General features: G+C 49.8%; 1 protein-coding gene across 2 annotated transcripts in view; it reads left to right on the top strand.

Moving 5' to 3' along the window:
• Positions 1–2537: 2537 nt before the first annotated feature.
• The window catches only part of GREB1 (growth regulating estrogen receptor binding 1), a 71314-nt gene continuing 56246 nt past the window's right edge, over positions 2538–17605 (top strand). For both annotated transcript variants that reach the window (XM_027620532.2, XM_027620533.2), the window contains exons 1-4: positions 2538–2694; positions 7499–7618; positions 10016–10192; positions 17204–17386. In XM_027620532.2, the coding sequence (XP_027476333.1) occupies positions 2538–2694; positions 7499–7618; positions 10016–10192; positions 17204–17386 (637 nt within the window). The remainder of the gene's footprint in view (positions 2695–7498; positions 7619–10015; positions 10193–17203; positions 17387–17605) is intronic.

The raw sequence follows: 17605 nt of genomic DNA on the forward strand, positions 1-17605 counted from the left end.
AGCAAGTGTTTAATGGTTTTCATTTACTTGTATTTGGAAGAGGAAAGGCTGGGCCTTCCTTACAATAGAGGCAGAGAAACAACGTGACTACTTGGCCCATTTTACGGTCAAGAGGGAAACCAGAGCTCCCTCAGGGCACCAGCGGGCCCATCTTGAAATGGCTCTGTCGCCCAAACGAGGCTTTCCTACGTGCGCCTTAAGTCAGAGCGTGTGTGAGGTGATGGCTGGCTTGTGAAGCCGGGCTCACAGCTGGTGTGACCGCGGGCGTCACTGTAATGTAGCACCAGCTACTACTGCTCTGTGGTCATGTTGGCACTGGCATCTGCTGGGATTCTTTAAGTCAAATGCTACTTTGAAAATCAGCAGTATGCTAGATGAGAAATACATAAGAATATGGAAGTACTGAAGGATCTATCTCCTTTCCTCCCTTGAAGAGAGTTTATACGTCTCTTTTCTGACATCGGTAGGCTCTTTGTGAAAATCCATCTGGTATCCATCAAAAAGAAACCCTTCATATTTTAAAAGCTGAGTTTCTAAAGACCACAGTCATGATTATAACCCAATACAAACTAGAAATAAGTAAGACTAAGGGCATCTGGATGGGCTCAGTTGGTTAAGTGTCTCACTCTTAAAACTAATGATGTAATGTATGGTGATTAACATAACAATAAAAAATTATTAAAAAAAAGACTGGAAAAAAAAAAGTGTCTCACTCTTGATTTCAGCTCAGGTGTTGATCTCAGGGTCATGAGTTTGAGCCCTGCTTTGGGCTCCACGTTGGGTGTGGAGCCTACTTTAAAAAAAAAAAAAAAAAGGCTAACTTCCTGCCCTTCAATCTTGACTATTTAGAAATTAAAAATGCATTCCTGGATAATTAACCCAATTAAGGAGGGAATCAAAAGGGGGATTTCTGTCTCAAAAGAAATGAAAAGGAAAACACTTTATACCAAATCTCTGTGCCATAGTGAAAGAGACATCCAGAGGAAAGTATGTAGCCTGAAATAGCTTCATTATTAAAGGAGGTGGAAAATAAAGATGATTTTAAGAAGTTTGGAAAAAGTACAACAGATTAAGCCAAGAGGAAACAGAAAGCTAACTTTAATGAAATAGAAAATAAATGGAAAACATTAGGAATATAAATTTAAGTGCTGCTCCTTCGGAAGTGCTAAACATAGAGGTTTACCACGTATGATCAGAGAGAAGATCTGAGCAAGGATCTGCACCTCCACTCAACGGAATATGATGCGGTCATGACAGTTATTTTAAAAGCATTTGTAAGAGGACTTGAGTGAAATGTTCATGTCCAGTGAAAAGTGCAGAATCAAAAATTTCATTTATAGAATGATTATAATTATGTGAATATAATCTCCCGTCTCCCTCCTATCCCCAAGTTGTGAAGAAAATTAAGTCTGGAAAGAATACATCACCCTAGCATGGTGCGAATGAGGTGTTGATGCTCATGACAACACAGAAGGACCTTGAAAGCATTGTGCTTATCTGGAAGAAGCCAGTCACCAAAAGACCATAGATCATAGGACTCCATTAATAGGAAATTTCCAGAGGCGGCAAATCTACAAAGGCAGAAAGTAAATTAGTGGTTGCCAGGGGCTGGGGGTGGGGGGGGGGGTTGGGGGATTAAGGAGTGACAGCTTAAGGGTATGAAGTTTCTTTTTGGGGTGATGAAAATGTTCTAAAATTGAACGTGTGATGGCTGCACGGCACTGAATATACTAAAAACCACTGAGTTGTGCACTTTTAAGTGGGTGAATGGCATGGTATGTGAACTGTATCTTAAACTGCTACCAGAAAAAAAATCACAGTGGTTATCTTGGGGGGATGGGACTATCAGTGATTTTTCCTTTTGTTTGTCCACCCTCTTCTGTAATTTCTAGATTTCCACGTTTTCCAGATGTAATTCTACATTACTTGAATAACGGAAATGGTAATAAGCTACAAAAACACTTTAAAGGAAGAATGTTAACTTTTGGCCTTTTAGCAGAAAAGGCAGTGATGGGAAATCTGCTAGCCTACCTTCTGAGAAGGTGTGGGGAGGTCTTGTAATCCTACAATCTGGAGATGGTGGAATTGTGAGCCGCCGTCCCAGACATAAAGTGGCGCCAGGCTATTCTTCTGTAAAGTCAAGGAAAATAAACCATCATTTGTCTGAGCTCTCTTGAGGGCCGGATCCCACCTCAGGGAAAAGGCGGGGCGGGGTGGGGGGGCGCGGTCTGTGGAACCAGGGATCACGAAAGAGCCGGTTTCCAGTGCAATATGCGAAGAGGTGTCAGCCTCCGCTTTCTGAGTGCTGGATTGGAGAAAGCTGTTACTCCGGTAACTTCCTGTCATTGCCCAGCACTAGCTGGTGCTGAGAGCCGCCCTCTCCTTTCGGCCGAGCAGGGCGATCCACGGCCCTTCCCTGGCCCTTCCCTCCTTGTGACTGGCTCACGTCTGCCTTTGGGCTTTGGGCGCAGCGTCAGTCTTTTCAGCTGACGCTGAGATGTCATTTTAAACAGCATCCTCTGTCGTCCTTTCTGAAGATGGGAAACTCTTACGCCGGACAGCTGAAGACGACGCGCTTCGAAGAGGTCCTGCACAACTCCATTGAGGCATCCCTGCGGTCCAGCAGCCTGGTGCCCCGGCCGGTCTTCTCCCAGCTCTATCTGGAAACAGAGCCACAGCTCTCTGCCCTGGAAGGTAGGAGATGCTCTGGGGTAGGTCCTGCGTCTGGTGCAACTCCTGTTGTAACAGAATGGGGAACTCGCTCCTCTCCCCTCTGTGCGGAAGAGTCTAGCAGAAAAGAATTATTGCAAAAAGAAAGGTGCACCTACCTTTTTCCTTGCCTAAGACTAAGTTTCGGCCATAAAGTTACAAGGAATGCAGTTATTCATTGGATAACAGGGGGAAGGAAGAGGGCTGCGTTGGATTGTTGTGAGCTGGTTGTTACTGATGCTCTCATTAGAAGGTTTGACTTTCTCACTTGGGTAAGTCAGAAATTTTAACATGCTTTGGCCCTTGGTGATATTTTTTTCTCTCTGTCTCAGGATTCATGGCCATATCTTTGCAAAATAGTCTCTAGGTGGTTTCTCTTTGTGGTTGCAGATACAAGAGCCCTCCGGAAACTTTGAAAAAAACCAAGAACAAACCCTTATGAATTGAACGTGTGCCAGGAATGAATGAATCAATTATATTCAGGCATGGGGACAACTTTAGGATTTACTTAGCTATCCAGAGAGTAAAATGGTTGTGTTTTCAATCTTTAGTGTGTCTCTTTAATAGCCATGTGTTTTTTATGTCAGAAGTAACCCCACAGCAGTCCATGGGACTTTTGGTCAGTTTATGCCTTCCACTGGAAGTTCCCTGCAGACTTCACTTTGATACTGAAGGCAAAAAGGACCATTGTTTGAAACAAAAATAAATCAATTAAGAAGGCACGCAGGCAGTATGACAGATCCTGTATTAGGGTAGTCACCATGTGTGTGGGTCAGTGTGTGTGTGTGTGTGTGTGTTGGCAGGGTGTGGGGATGGCTGGCTGGGAGGGTTGCACATAAGGGAAAATGAGGCACAGAGTTGCTTGTGTGGAATCTGATAGTTCCCTATTCTAGCAGGGACACACAGTTCCTTGTGTCCATCTTTGAAACGTCCATACAACGTTAACTTTACAAACAGCCACAGTAAGGACCTAAAAGAGCTGGATGAGGAGGGTCTGGGAGAAACTGGACCATGCTCAAAAGCATGAATTAGGAAAACCAAGAATTCTCTGTACGTATCGAAAGTACGCACGTTTTCCAGCAGGGGAAGCGTCACTGCAACACAGGGAGGAGATGAGAAATGAGTGGGGGATACAGGCTGTGTTTTTGGCTAGCTGGCAGACTTGTGTAAAATGTATGCATTAAACAGTCAGCCTTAGCTACTTTCAGTACTGAAAGGCTTTGTTGCTAATGATAAATTAATTATGATGACAATGATGACTTAGTCCATGTGAATGGCACCTTAAAATCTACAAAGTTCTTTCCACCTGCACCCACTAAAGTGATTAAACCCCATGATTTGGGACGCTGGGAGATGGGTTTGCTTGCAGGTTGCAGTGTTGAAGGAGTGCCCGAGTCAGGGAGTTGCACCCTTAGCTTTGGCAGCTCTGTGATAGAAAGGGGGCAGCAGGTGGTTAAGTAGGCGGGGGTGGGGGTGGTGTGGTGCTCACCTGGGGGGAGAAAGGGGGAGAGGAGCAAGCCCTAGGAGGTTCCCTGCCAGCTTTTCCTCCTGCCTAAGATCTCTACGGACTACCTGGGAGTCTGCATCTCGAACATTCTGACTTGTTAGGATGCCCTCCCCTGCCGATAGGGCATTGGGCAGGTGGCACTTTCCGGGGACAGCTTTGAGGCGTCCCCGTCTCATGCCTCTCGTGTTGAGTGCTGCAGGCGCCCCACCAGCTATCGGTGCAGCCCCCCTGTACGAAAACCAGAGCAGACCCTCCAGCTTTTCCTGTTCGTCCGGGAACAGAATAGAGAAATCCTCCCGAGGGGCAGGAAGGACAAAGGAGGGGTCTGGTGGGAAGGGGAACACTCTCTTTTTTTAGTTTGCTGGATGTCACCATGAATGGAACACACAGCTCTCCCCGTGGATTCTGCGTCATAAAACTTGGCGCCGATGACTTGTCTTGGCCACACCTTGTTTTGTCTGTCTGTCTGCCAGGGTCTCTTACTGCTGTCCTTCCTCAGACAATTACATTAAAGATGGTTTTTATGGCCAGGCTGCTGGCATCCTAGACACCCCTGGGTCTGTTAACATCTTCCGTGTTCCCGAGCGTTGGCCTTATGACTTTGTTCCCTGGATTAGAGGCCTTACCCCACCTCCTTCCAGGGGAAAAGGCTTTTATGGGCTAGTTTTTTTTTTTTTAATTTTTGGAGAAAGACCAAACAAAACAAATCCCACCCCAGCATTTTGAGATAAGTATTAGCTAATTAAACAAGATGCGGTTAATTCTTGCATCCCCACCCTCCTCAAAATGTCATGTGGTTTCTTCTTGTGGAAAGGAAAGAAAATGTAGCTCTACAGAGTGAAGAAGGGGGACAGCATCTCTGGGCGTCTGTGTTTTCCTGTGAAGGTCCTCAGCTCCCAATCCGGTTGGTCTTGTCTGACGCAGTGGTAATGCCGCCCCTCCCCCCCCCCCACCCCCCCGACCTTGGCCAGCAGTCTGGTCTGGTCTGCTCCTGGCTGTAATAAGTCTCCCACCCTCGCCACTGCCTGACTGATCCCATCAAAGGCCCTGGGATGTCTGGTGTAGACCTCTGACCTTTGAGGTCTGCTTTCTCATCCACTGGATTCTGAGCTCTTTCTTTGACTTTCTGAGGCTGAAGAACCTCCTCTCTCATTCTTTCGGAGAGTCTGAATTCTTCTTCCATTTGGCTTTAGCAGAATAACTGCAGACAGGCATTCCTGTGTGCCCTCAGAGCTCCAGGGTCTCTGAGTTCTCGCTTCTTCTTACTCAGACTCTCCCAGCCTCTGGAGCCCCGGCTCCGGGAGGAGAGTGCATGGTGCAGCCAAGTGCTCTGTGCCGCCCACTCCGCAGGTGGCCGCAGGACAGTCCCAGCCCCCGTGGGGCCCTGTGCTGCATAGCTGGCGCCTGGGGTCTGGGCGGAACTCTATCCCTTAGGCTACAGCCACTCCATGCCTGCATTTAATGGCAGGAAGAAAGCATCTGAAGGAGGCTCTGAGTTTATCCCCACCTCCCCCCGCTTGTGTGTTTCCTGAGTAATCTTTTTACGGTCTTCCTGCCACCTTGGTGTACTCTAGGCTCAGAAAGACGAGACACCAGGGTTCTTCACTTCCCGCTCTGACCTACCCAAGGTCACGGGCATGAGCTGGCTTAAAACGTTCAGTTTCTTCTGCCTCTTGTCTCATGGGCACCTTTAAAATGTTGGCCACTGTACTGATTAAATCCCATGAGGAAGACTGTGCAATGCTGAGGGCCGTATTCCCCCACATAGACTATAGCAGCTCAAAGTGGCCCTATAGAACCACCTCATTTTAAAGATGCAGGATCTGATGCACAGAGAGGTTAAGTAACTTTCCTGTGGCCACACAGACAATGGCGAGCTTGAGAACTGAAGCTTGAGTTCCCGGATTCCCAGCCCCTCTCTTTCCCCACTGCACACGATTCCATTATTAACCTAGAACCACTTACCCACTGGATGGACTGAGGGTGCGAGAGCCGAGGAAGAGGAGGTAGGAGAAATGGGAACACAGAAACGAGCGCTAAAACAGGAGGCAGAGAAACAAAAAAGAAGAAAAACTGTCTTCCAGCCCAGCCCATTTAAGGATGCTTGTAATGACCCTATTCCATGAAGAAGGTTGCATGCTAGTTACTAAATGACATTTAAACCTGGACAAGTTGAGAAGGATTTTGGCCAAAAATGTCTATTAAAAGGAGTTAGGATGATACTTCCATAGCCTTGGAAATTCATTTAGATGAAACCCCTTCCTGAGCAGGGCTGGGTAAACGGGGCCTGAGGGTGTATGCCCATATCAGCTGGGCGTGGGTCTCCTGGGCACTGCCTCTGCACAAGCATTTTGTGGGGTGCCTGGGTCACAGAGATGAGCGAGGGCGGGGACTGCTCTCTCTGGGAGCCAAGAGTCTGCGGGGAATGACAAGATGCTCTTTTACTGCCTCGAGGAGTAGGGGACAGTGGGGTGTCCACGGCCAGTCCCTGGCTCTTTTGGCCAGTTCCATGTTTGCCAGGACTCCAAAAATGCGACTGCAAGACTTGAAAAAAAAAAAGTTTCCTAAAGTCATAACATGCTTGGCCTTGTTCTGGAATGGCGCTCTGTGTGTATGTGCCAGATTTGGGTGTGTTCGTATTTCTAGTCCTGTCTATGCATCCACTCTTCCCTTGGGGATAAATAAACACGTAGAGTTTATATGATGGGAGAGGCAGCTCACACTATATTTTGTATTCTAAGTGAGGCTGGATAGTCAATGGCAGAACATCAGCCGCAGAACGTGGGCCTCACATGCACCTGGGAACCTGCTGGCTGTGCTTCTTAGCAGGTCACCGAAGAGCTGTGGGCCAGTCATTGGGTCCCTCTCTGTAAAATGGTCTATATCTTAATCTGGGGCACCTCCCGCAGAAAGATTTTTGGAGTGCTTCATGTGCCATTCTTATCCACCTGTTATGTCTGTATTGAACCCTCGTGCGTGAGCGGACTCGGGCAGCTCTGCTGGATGGAAAGAGAAGGAACCTGAATTTGAAGTCGTGAGGCCAGGCTTGGGGCCTGAGTCCGTGACCTTGGGAAAGTCCTCTGACCGCAGCTCTCCCCAGGCTTGGGGCCTGAGTCCGTGACCTTGGGAAAGTCCTCTGACCGCAGCTGTCCCCTCTGAGCAGAGAAGGGGCACGATGCCCGACTCCTAGCGTGTCTGTAGGGATGGCTTAATTATTAAATGGCTGAGACCTGCTGACCCTTGGCTTCTGCCTGTCTCCTCCCTCCCCTTTGCCACTTCTAGGTGGTAGCCGAGTAGACCATGAGGACGAGGAAGAAGAGGGGGAAGGGGGACTGGAGCCCAACTGTCCCCCAAATCCCTACCAGATGCACCCTCCGCCCGAAGGCTGCTGTACCATGGACGGTAAGCCTGGCGCCTGGCCCCCCCCCCCCCCCCCCAGAGTCTACGGCTGTGCGCCGCTGCGTCCCCTGTGCTCCTGGCCCCTGGCTATACCACCCGGAGACTGTCAGGCTCACCGACCCTCGGCACTCTCTGGACAGCTCAACTTTACGAATGGATTTTGGGTCCAGCAGTTCATTTTTCTACACTGGTTGTTTGGAAACTAGAATATATCTCCCAGTTCGGGTCTGCTTGCGCTAACGTTTCCCTTAGACTGATTAGTAAGAATAATCTTTGTCCGCGATTGTGATTTACTGTTGAAGAAGGCAGATACATGTTCTCTCAGGAGCCCTGTAGAATCAGCATGTTACTCCTGTTGCAGTGTTGAGGACCCAAGGCTCGGGAATGCCAGGTGGGGGGCACCTTGGTCTGATGATAAGAGCTCGTGCTCTGCACTCAGAGAAACTTGGAGTAAACCCCTGGCTCTGTCACTCACTAGTGGGACAAACTCTCTGAATGGTGTACATTCATCTGCCCTGTCCCCATACCAGTCGAGGGATGTCACTAGTCAGTCAGTCAGTTAATTCACTAATGATTGGGCCCCCCACTCTGGAAATATGGAGATTAAAGGTAGAAGAGCCCCCAGTTTAATGGAGCTATGTAGGTAAGCAGACGCTTTGCGCACACGACGTGGAAAGTGCCGACAGGGTAGGGTGGGCAAGCAGGGGTGCCTGGGAGCACAGGAAAGTTTCCTTACGTGGGTAGAGAGTTTAGGGAAGGCTTCCTGGAGGAGGTGACCCGTTATCTGGGTTTTGGAGGATTAGCAGGAGTCTGTGAGAGGGTTGGGGGAAACTGGACATTCCAGATGGAGGAACAGCATGTGCAAAGGCTCGGGAGGGTTGAGAATATAGCCCATCTGGGGAGCTGCTAGCAGCTTATTTAGGTAGGGGTCTGAGGTGTGGCTGGGCAAGGCTTGGTGCAGTGGTCAGATGGGCTGTAGAGGTCCCAGGTACCCTGTGTGTGGGCCTGGACTTGACCTTGTGCAGGATGGCGGCGGGGGAGACAGTCAGCCATCACCAGGGCTACTGTTCCAGGGAGAGAGAAACCAGCGCAATGGCTCTTCATGAGGTAGGACTTCTAGTGTCCACATGTTAAAAGGTCACCTAATTAAAGAAGGAAACCGTGAACCGTCCAGTGGTCATTATAGTGATTTTCAGAGAATTTCCAAGTCAACACAGTAAATACTGTGTCCATGGCCTGTCTTCCTCCAGTTCTTCAGAAGGAAGGGCCCCGGCCATGTAGGTAGAAGGCCTGTGGGGTGCTTGACCTCAGCCTCAGGACTTTGCTTAGCTTCCCTAAGACAATGAAGGGGAACCACCCCAAGCTGAGGGGCAGACCTGGCTCCATACCGGCCCACCTCTCAGCAGCTCTGAGCGAATCATGGAACCTCTGTGAGCCTCGATTTCCATCTCTGCAAACTGGGGGCTGAATCACTTCCCCAGAGGTGATCCAATGAGAGCTTTTGCAGAACTTAACCTGGTCCAGTGCCTGGTGCACAGTGGGCACTGGCTCCGGGCCTGCCAACCTCCCCGCCCCTCAGGGTCCCTTCGTGGCCCTCTCCCGGGGGCAGGTGGGAGACTCTGGACACAGGTGCTGTAGGTGGTGAAGCAGGTGCACGCCGGAGGGGTCTGTTCACGCTGTAGAGTTTGGCAAGAAAGCCTTGGGACCGTCAGGGTCATGTTAACTCTCATTGTCTCAGTCGGTAACTAAGGATGGAACTGACCCAGGAGATGGGGCCGAATGTGCCCTCATCCAGGAAGACCTGGGAGAGGACCCCTCCAAATAAATCTCAGCTGTTTCTCTCCTTTTATTTCCAGATATTTTAGGGCACTTATTTTTCGAATGGGAAATATGTTTAAAAGCTCTAAAATACAAAATGTTCAAAAGGGTATAGAGTGCAAGCCTCCTTGATGATCACTCTCCTTGTGTTCTGGTCCCAGGCCCTTCCCCAGAGGCAGCCAGCATTACCAGGCTCTGGCTCCTCCTTTGTGACATTTGCCTATTCCTCATACATGTGAAAAATGCAGGGTGCAAAAAATACCACGTTACTCACAATTTCTTATGGATGTATCTTGTATACATTTTAATTGACCGCCACTTGTCTGCTGGTTTTCCTGCTGAGTTTCCTTTGTACATGAATATTATATGGTGACACGATAGTCTTCAGAGGAATTAACATGCAGCAAGTGTCCTGAGTACATATGGTTGTATTTTGTCTCTTGGAACTAATTTTAAAGTCAGCCGCACGCAGAGGTGAGGTTTGTTCCTGACGAGATCTGGAATGTCCTCCCTTTGCCCATGCAGAGCCTGGTTCTGGGCAAGCCCCTTGGCGCACACGTGAGCCCTGTCCATTCCTCCTAGGGTTCTGCCAGGCGGGAAAGGACCTGCGTCTTGTCTCCATTTCCAGTGAGCCTATCGACGTCCCTGCAGGCTTTCTCCTCGTGGGGGCCAAGTCCCCCAGCCTGCCGGACCATCTTCTGGTGTGTGCCGTTGACAAAAGGTTCTTGCCCGATGATAATGGGCACAACGCTCTTCTTGGTAAGTCCCTTCTTTGCGGTTCCATCTGCATGCGGGGCAGGGACAAGGGAGGCCTTTGGGGGTGGAGGGGCAGGCCGCCTTTGGGGACTTCTTCCTCAGCGGGTCCTACTGTCCCGTTTGTGTTTTTCAGTTGGCTATTTCTGTGTGGAATTAGGATGTAAATGAGATTTATTTTAAAATGTGATGAACCTCCTATAGAGAACCCGTCCTTTAGAATTCACTTTTTTGGGTGTTTGTTCGTCACACCTTTTCTAAGTGCCTACCTGTGTCAAGAATAGGGTACAGACCTGTCCTGGGTGGTTTCAGAAGCCATCAGACATGAGGTGGAGGGAGGACGGGGCCGAGTGTGTGTTCCTGCTTGCAGAACAGTCATACCTTCTCCATAAAGTAGGGAGTGATTCCCACACGTGCTCTTGGCTGTTCGGCAGTCTGGCTCCTTCACTGGGCCTGGTGTCTCCTTTGGAGGAGGACCAGGCAGGCAGACGGGCCGTAATGATCTGGTCCAGATGTAGCATCAGGAACAGTCTTCACTGTGGAACATTAAATTTCACGCTTGATCCAGCCTGCAAAGCTGAGTAGGTACATGCACGTCAGCGGATGTTTATTAAGCACAGTTTATGTCTGAGGCATCACGTAAAGGACCGGAGGGGAGGAGAGACAGAAGGGCGGGACAAGAACGGAGCCAGAGAAAACAAGGAAGTGGTTTCTGCCTCGAGGAGATGCGGCAGTGGGTTAACGCTGGGGAGCAAGGCAGGTGAATGTGGGCTGCAGGGACACACACAGCTCTGGGACAGTGACCCGAGAGAGAAGAGGTTCAGGCCGGTGTGGGCTTATCGTCAGTAGTTCTTGAAAACAAGAGTAATCCCGGAAAATTCACTGCCCAAGAAGCTCATGGCGTCCTTCCGTCTTAGGTTTAATTTGCTCATCGAGCCCACTCAGGATGCAGCCTGCTGGTAGGACGGTGCTGGTGACTTGGTCAGTGTTTGATCTGGCGGCAGCCGGGGCTCCAGCTGAATTCCACCACTTTGTGACTGTAAAGGAATTGTGAGGGCAGTAAATCAAGGAGGTTCTGGGTCTTGAAAGGTGGAGACAAGAATCTTTCAGTGCATTGGCCGCCAGCCCCCTAACAGCTCCAGCTCCTCAGGTGGCCAGTGCAGAGGAAGTGGGGTCTTTGTTAATTGCTCGCCAAAAAGCCATCGGAGGTGGGTAACGAGGGCTGGTTGGTAATAACCGATGCTTTCTTCTTTTAAAATAACTTTATGCTCTCAGCTTGCACACTTAACACTGTTTAGGTTTCCTGCAATTAACCCTGATGGCTGCACAGGGCAGGGTGGCCCTGCAGCCCTCCTGGGGCCTGGGCTCAGTGCTTTTTAGTGATCTATAAAATGGGAGCTGTGAAGCATCTTGGGGGAAGGAATGGCTTTAGCTCCTAATTTATAATCCCTCCCCCCAATCTGTAACCAAGGGAATCTTGTTTTAGTGACTTTGAATCAACCAAGGGATTTTGTCTGAGAAGATGAAGATCTAGGTGTGTGTTTCCAGTGGTTGACGGTAATTCATCAAAATTGGCTGACAGCTAAGACGGAAGAAAACACTGAGCTAGAATGTTCACTTTTTTCCTTTGGGTGTCAATGAGTCCTGTGTTCATTCAGCAGGCAAAGCATTAAGCGTTCATGGAATGTAGACCCCGGATGGCAGGTGGGCTTTCAGTTCAGCCCCGGGGCCCTAAAGTCAAGTCCAACCCTGTCCTTCCCTGGGGGTTTGCCACCTGGTGGGAAAGCTCAGGCAGACAGGGACTCAGCTCAGGGAGCTGCAGAAATGAAGCTGAAACTACAGCTCCATGCTGCACGTTGTAGCTGGGGGGCTCCTGAAGGGTGCCCTGAGCCCCGGTGTTGGGAAGGGTGTCTCCGAGGGTGTGGTGTTTTGAGCTCGGCCCTGAAAAACCAGTGCCGTTTTGCCAGTCGGAGAACAACGACAGCAGCTAAACATTAATAGCAGCCACCTTACTGAGCACTGACTGTGTGTCAGAAACCGCTCGGTAGGATCAAATAAGCCGGCAAGTTGGGTACCTTATTATCTGGCATTTGTATATGAAGAAATAAAGGCACAGAGAGGTTAAGCGACTTGCTCAGGGTCACCCAGCTAGTAAATGGCAGGTCCTGAATTTGAACCCAGGTGCTCTGGCCCTGGTCTCATACTCCAGAGGACGGGGTGCTCTCGGGCAGGAGCGGGGGCATGTGGATGAAGGAGGATGGTGTGCTGGAGAAACAGGGTGGAGACTGGGAATGGGGGCTGCTTGGTCCCCGCTTGCGAAAGGCTACGGTGCCCGGGAAGTTTTTTTTTTTTTTTTTTTTTAAAGATTTTATTTATTTGTTTGAGAGAGAGAGAATGAGAGATAGAGAGCATGAGAGGGAAGAGGGTCAGAGGGAGAAGCAGACTCCCTGATGAGCAGGGAGCCCGATGTGGGACTCGATCCCGGGACTCCAGGATCATGACCTGAGCCGAAGGCAGTCACTCAACCAACTGAGCCACCCAGGCGCCCTTTTTTTAAGATTTTATTTATTTATTTGAGAGGGGAGAGGGGGGAGGAGCAGAGGGAAAGGGACAGGCAGACTCCGTGCTGAGCAGGGAGCCCGACATGGGGCTCGATCCCACAACCCTGAGATTATGACTTGAGCCAAAACCAAGAATTGGATGCTTAACCAACTGAGCCACCCAGGCGCCCCAGCAAGTCATTTTTAAACTGTCGAAGTAGAGAGAAGACTATGGTAGGATAGTGTATCTGTCTTGTCTCTTCAGCAGTTACTAACACAGTCGCATCTCGCTCCTTTCTTCTCTGCCTTCTGAATTATTAGGAAGCAAATCCCAGACGTGTCATTTCATCTGTAAGCATTTCAGTGTGTATCTCTAAAAAGTCAGGGCTTTTTGTTAGAAATCTTGTACCATTATCACATCTAAAACGTGTAACAGTCATTCCATAACATCAAATATCAAATTTGATGTTCAAATTTTGTCTTATAGTTTTTGTTTGTTTGTTTGTTCATTTCTACAGTTGGTTTGTTTGAACCAAGATCCAAACAAGATTCTCCCAAAGCATTTGGTTGACCTGTCGATAATTTTCTCTTCTTGTACAGGCCCCTCCTTCCTAGTTTTCCCTTAACAGTTTCTATGTTTGGAAGCGTTCAGATAAGGTGATTGCTGTGTTTTTAACTTGCATTTTAGAACGATCTCTTGGAGCTCACATGAGCAACTGATTTCTTCCCCCCCTCTTCCCAAGGGAGAACTAGAGGCTGGGGAAGTAGTTCTTAGCTTTATTGTAGCATTCCAGATAATCCCGGGGTCTTGTTGGTTATGTTCCAAGCCTGCTAATGTACCATCAGCGTTAGCCCATCTTTCCATGCGCATTGTCCCCGTCCTGTTCCTGTCTCCTCTGAACCCTGACTTGGCCCGTAAGGCTTTGCCCGCCTCTCGGGTGTGGCACGTGCCCGCCTATGACGGCTCCATCCTTTTTTTTTTTTTTAAAGATTTTATTTATTTATTTGAAAGAAAGAGAGAATGAGAGAGAGCACATGAGGAGGGGAGGGTCAGAGGGAGAAGCAGACTCCCTGCCGAGCAGGGAGCCCGATGCGGGACTCGATCCCGGGACTCCAGGATCATGACCTGAGCCGGAGGCAGTTGCTTAACCAACTGAGCCACCCAGGTGCCCTGAAGGCTCCATCCTGAAATAGAGCTTGGAGCCCCTCTCGAGGTCCGACCTCGCCTGGAGGCCCCGTTGAGCCCTGCCTTGCCAGGAGGTCTCCCCATAGAAGGGAGAGCCTGGCTCCGTGTGCACGCACAGCGGGTGCCACCTGAGCTGACAAGCCCGGCTAGACGGGGACCTGTGGGACCAGCGATAGGGCCGCCGTGTGTGGTCACGAGAGACTCGATTTTATGGACTGTCTCCTGTGCTGTAGGACATCGAAGGAACTGTGTCTCTCAACTCTGGATATTTGTGCCTGGGAGTCTGAGGATTTGGGCTGCATCCCGTGTTCTCTGTCTTCTCAAGAGATTATCAACTCCCCAGTCCTGAGGCAGATTTCCAAAGAGAATGGCTCATTTTATGCATCCTTGTGAAAACTTTTATTGCCTTGCAGACAATTTCGTGAAAAATTAGAATTACCTCATGTATTCAGCTGGGGTGATTTCAGCCATTCCCTCGGTCTGTTGGGACTGGTTGGGAAGCCGTCCTGTGGTGTTCTTGATCAGCCCCTTCCGTGGTCCCAGATCACCTCTCTGAAGAGCAGCCTGTTCTCCTGGCCAGAAATTGTTGCCAAAGCAGGAGAGCAGCTTGCTTGCTGCCTCCCTAAATATTTGCGGGACCGTGCTCCCCCTTCTGAACCACAAGGAGGCGTTCCTGACGGTCTGTGCTTCCCAGCCCTGCGTCTGAAAGGGAGCCGCGGTTCCACAGCCCACGTTACTCATGGAGCCAGGGCCTGACATCTGTGTAGCTGCTTCTGGATGGCTGTGCTGGCCTCGGCATGGCGCTCATGGCATCCCGCGGCCTGGCAGTCATTCTTGTCCATCCATCTCTTCAACACTTGGTGTCAGAATCCCTTCTCGAGAGCTTGGAAGATTTCTTGGGGCCTCATTCTTCGATGGCAGTTGAGCTGTGCGTATCTTAAGGGATCCAGGTTGGAGACAAAGGCATAAATAAAAAACAGTAGGTTATTATTTCAGAGAATATGCAGAAATCCTAAAGTGTTCACATGGATCGTTGCCTTGTTTTTCCTGCCTTCCCTCCCGATATTTACTGACTGTCTACCATGTGCTGGATGCTAGTCTGTGCACATAAACTTACATGTACACACACAGCCCCCCCACCTACGTGCACTCACACCATGATGCCGGTGCTTTGGAGCACGGGGATAGTTAATGGGGGGAAAAGACGTGAATTTCGATAAACACAAAAGAAGAAGTTACCATGGTCCTCTGAGCAGTATAAAGAGTGGTAGGGGGTTGAGAACAGCAAGCTTCAGTCCTTTGGGTCAAGGAAAGCTCTGAAGAAGTCGACATTTGAGTTGGGCCTTGGGCCTTGGGTGACAGTGGGACACACAGAGGTGGGGCTTCCATAGGAAGGAGCATGAGCCTGGAGGCAGGAGGGTGGTGGGCGTGGGCAGAGGGGTCCAGTTGGCGATTTGGCAGAGCAGAGTGGGGAACAGGAGCGGAAGCTGGAGATGGGGGTTGGGTAGAATTCGGGGTGGCCTTGAATGTCATGTCTGTGGGTCTACGCTCCGTTCTTGTGCTAGAATGGAGTGATAACACTGTGTGCATCCACTTTGGACTCTTACATTACCTCTCTGGTTCTCAGGCTTCCCCAAAGAAGGTTTTGCTGTCCCGATTGACTAGTTGTTATGCCAGTAAAGCTGAGTGACCTGCCCAGAGGACAGCAGATGACCAGAACGTCCCTGGTTCTCTGTGTACGTTCATTCCCTCCCTGTCCCCTTAAAAACAAGTAAATGGAGAGCACGGTGTTTGACATTTCTTGATGCCTTGTCTCTTTGCTCTGGTGCCCAGAGAATAGGATTCTGGAAGGTTTCAACCAACCTGTACCCGTCCCGTGGCTCGACCAAGAGACTTGTCCTTCTTTCTAAGGCCTTTGAAGGAATATTAAATTTGCTTAGAATAAAAGAGACCAGAAAATCCAGTAAGTTTCTGTAACGTAGATGTCTCGTTTCCCCGTGCAGATGTGGTGAACCTTCACTAACATGTTATTTTGAACGTTAGCCAGAGGCCTCAGGAATACCCTGTTTAAAAAAGGAGAGCTTGTGCACATGGCCACGGGCAAAGTCAGAGTGACCTTTGTACACTTGCAGCCCGAGAATATGACAAAATAGATTAGTCTTAGCTTCAGGGGCTCCCCTACCAAAGGACTTTGTACCGTAGAAACCAGATGCACCAGTGGGCAAAGCGAGGTCTTGAAGAAGGCTTTCTTGAGATGGTGGGTGTGAACGGCAGCAGCTGTAGGGGGAAGGGCAAATCAGCCCATTTCTCCTCTGTGAGCCAGCGGTTCTGAGGATGGTTTGATTGGACTTGATAGTTCATAAAGCTCTTCTCATGCGTGCTGTCTGGATTTTAACTGTTCACAGGAGGTAGTTTTGTCATGGGGCAGCCTTTCTGGAGCCTCACAGTTGGTGGGAACCTCTGTCCCTCCCCAGGAAGGCCTATTCGGGCCTCAGCAGCGGGACACCAACACGGTGACAGCCACGCTCTTGGAGACGGTCTCCGCTCCCCTGGCTGCCGGGCCCCCAGCATTTCCTTGCCGCCATTCTGGCTGCACCGTGGAGCTCTCCTCATTTCTTTTCAGCAACTCATGGGATCGGGGTGCGATCTGGGGCTCCCGGGAGGTCTCTCAGTGCATCCTAGGGTCGAGATTCTATGACTGGAGATAGGGACGTACCACCTTGTTACAGGTACTTGATCAGTGTAGACAGTTGAACACAACAGTTCTTGTCTTGTAAAGTTTGCTCTGTGTAACAGGCTTTAAAATCTGCCCCTGGGGCAAGTTCAGTCTTCCAAGCTTGCCGGCGGGGCGGGGGAGTGGGGGCGGTTTGTCCATGGCTAAGTCTTCTTGGTCCTTCTTCTGTTTGAGTCAAGGTCATACTGACCCCTGGCCCAGCATAAGGTGCCAGGGACCTTTGCCTTGTGGAATTTTCTGGTTGGTGGCACAGAATGAAGATAAGAGTTTCCATGAGGTCTGTATTTTTTTTTTTTTTAAGATTTTATTTATTTTTGACAGAGGGACAGAGAGAGTGTACAAGCAGGGGGAGAGGGAGAGGGAGAAGCAGACTCCCTGCTCAGCAGGGAGCCAGATGCGGGGCTTGATCCTAGGACCCTGGGATCATGACCCGAGCCAAAGGCAGACGCTTCACTGTCTGAGCCACCTCCATGAGGCGCCCCTCCATGAGGTCTGTATTATTTGAAGAGGATATTGAAGGTAAGTTGGAGACATTCATGGTTTGTTTCCTCCCCCAGGTTTCTCTGGGAATTGTGTTGGCTGTGGAAAGAAAGGCTTCTGTTACTTCACGGAATTCTCTAATCACATAAATCTTAAGTTGACCACTCAGCCCAAGAAGCAGAAACACTTGAAGTATTACTTGGTCCGCAATGCACAAGGGACTCTCACCAAAGGACCTCTCATTTGCTGGAAAGGCTCAGGTGGGCACTTGGGCTTTGAGCAGGATTGGGTGGGTGAACCGGGGGGTGGGGTGGGGGTCTTCCAAGTGGGCCCAGATGCCAGGCAGCAGGACTTTGAGGAGAGACGGCTCTACAGGCACGATTGCAGGCCAAAGGTCAGCCCCGTGAAGACACAACGCCTCTATGTGTTATGGGTGGGTCTAGTACCTGCCAAATTGTGTGGGACATTTAAAAGCTGAC

This window comes from Zalophus californianus, chromosome 8 (genome assembly GCF_009762305.2).
Source record: "Zalophus californianus isolate mZalCal1 chromosome 8, mZalCal1.pri.v2, whole genome shotgun sequence".
NCBI lineage: Eukaryota > Metazoa > Chordata > Mammalia > Carnivora > Otariidae > Zalophus > Zalophus californianus.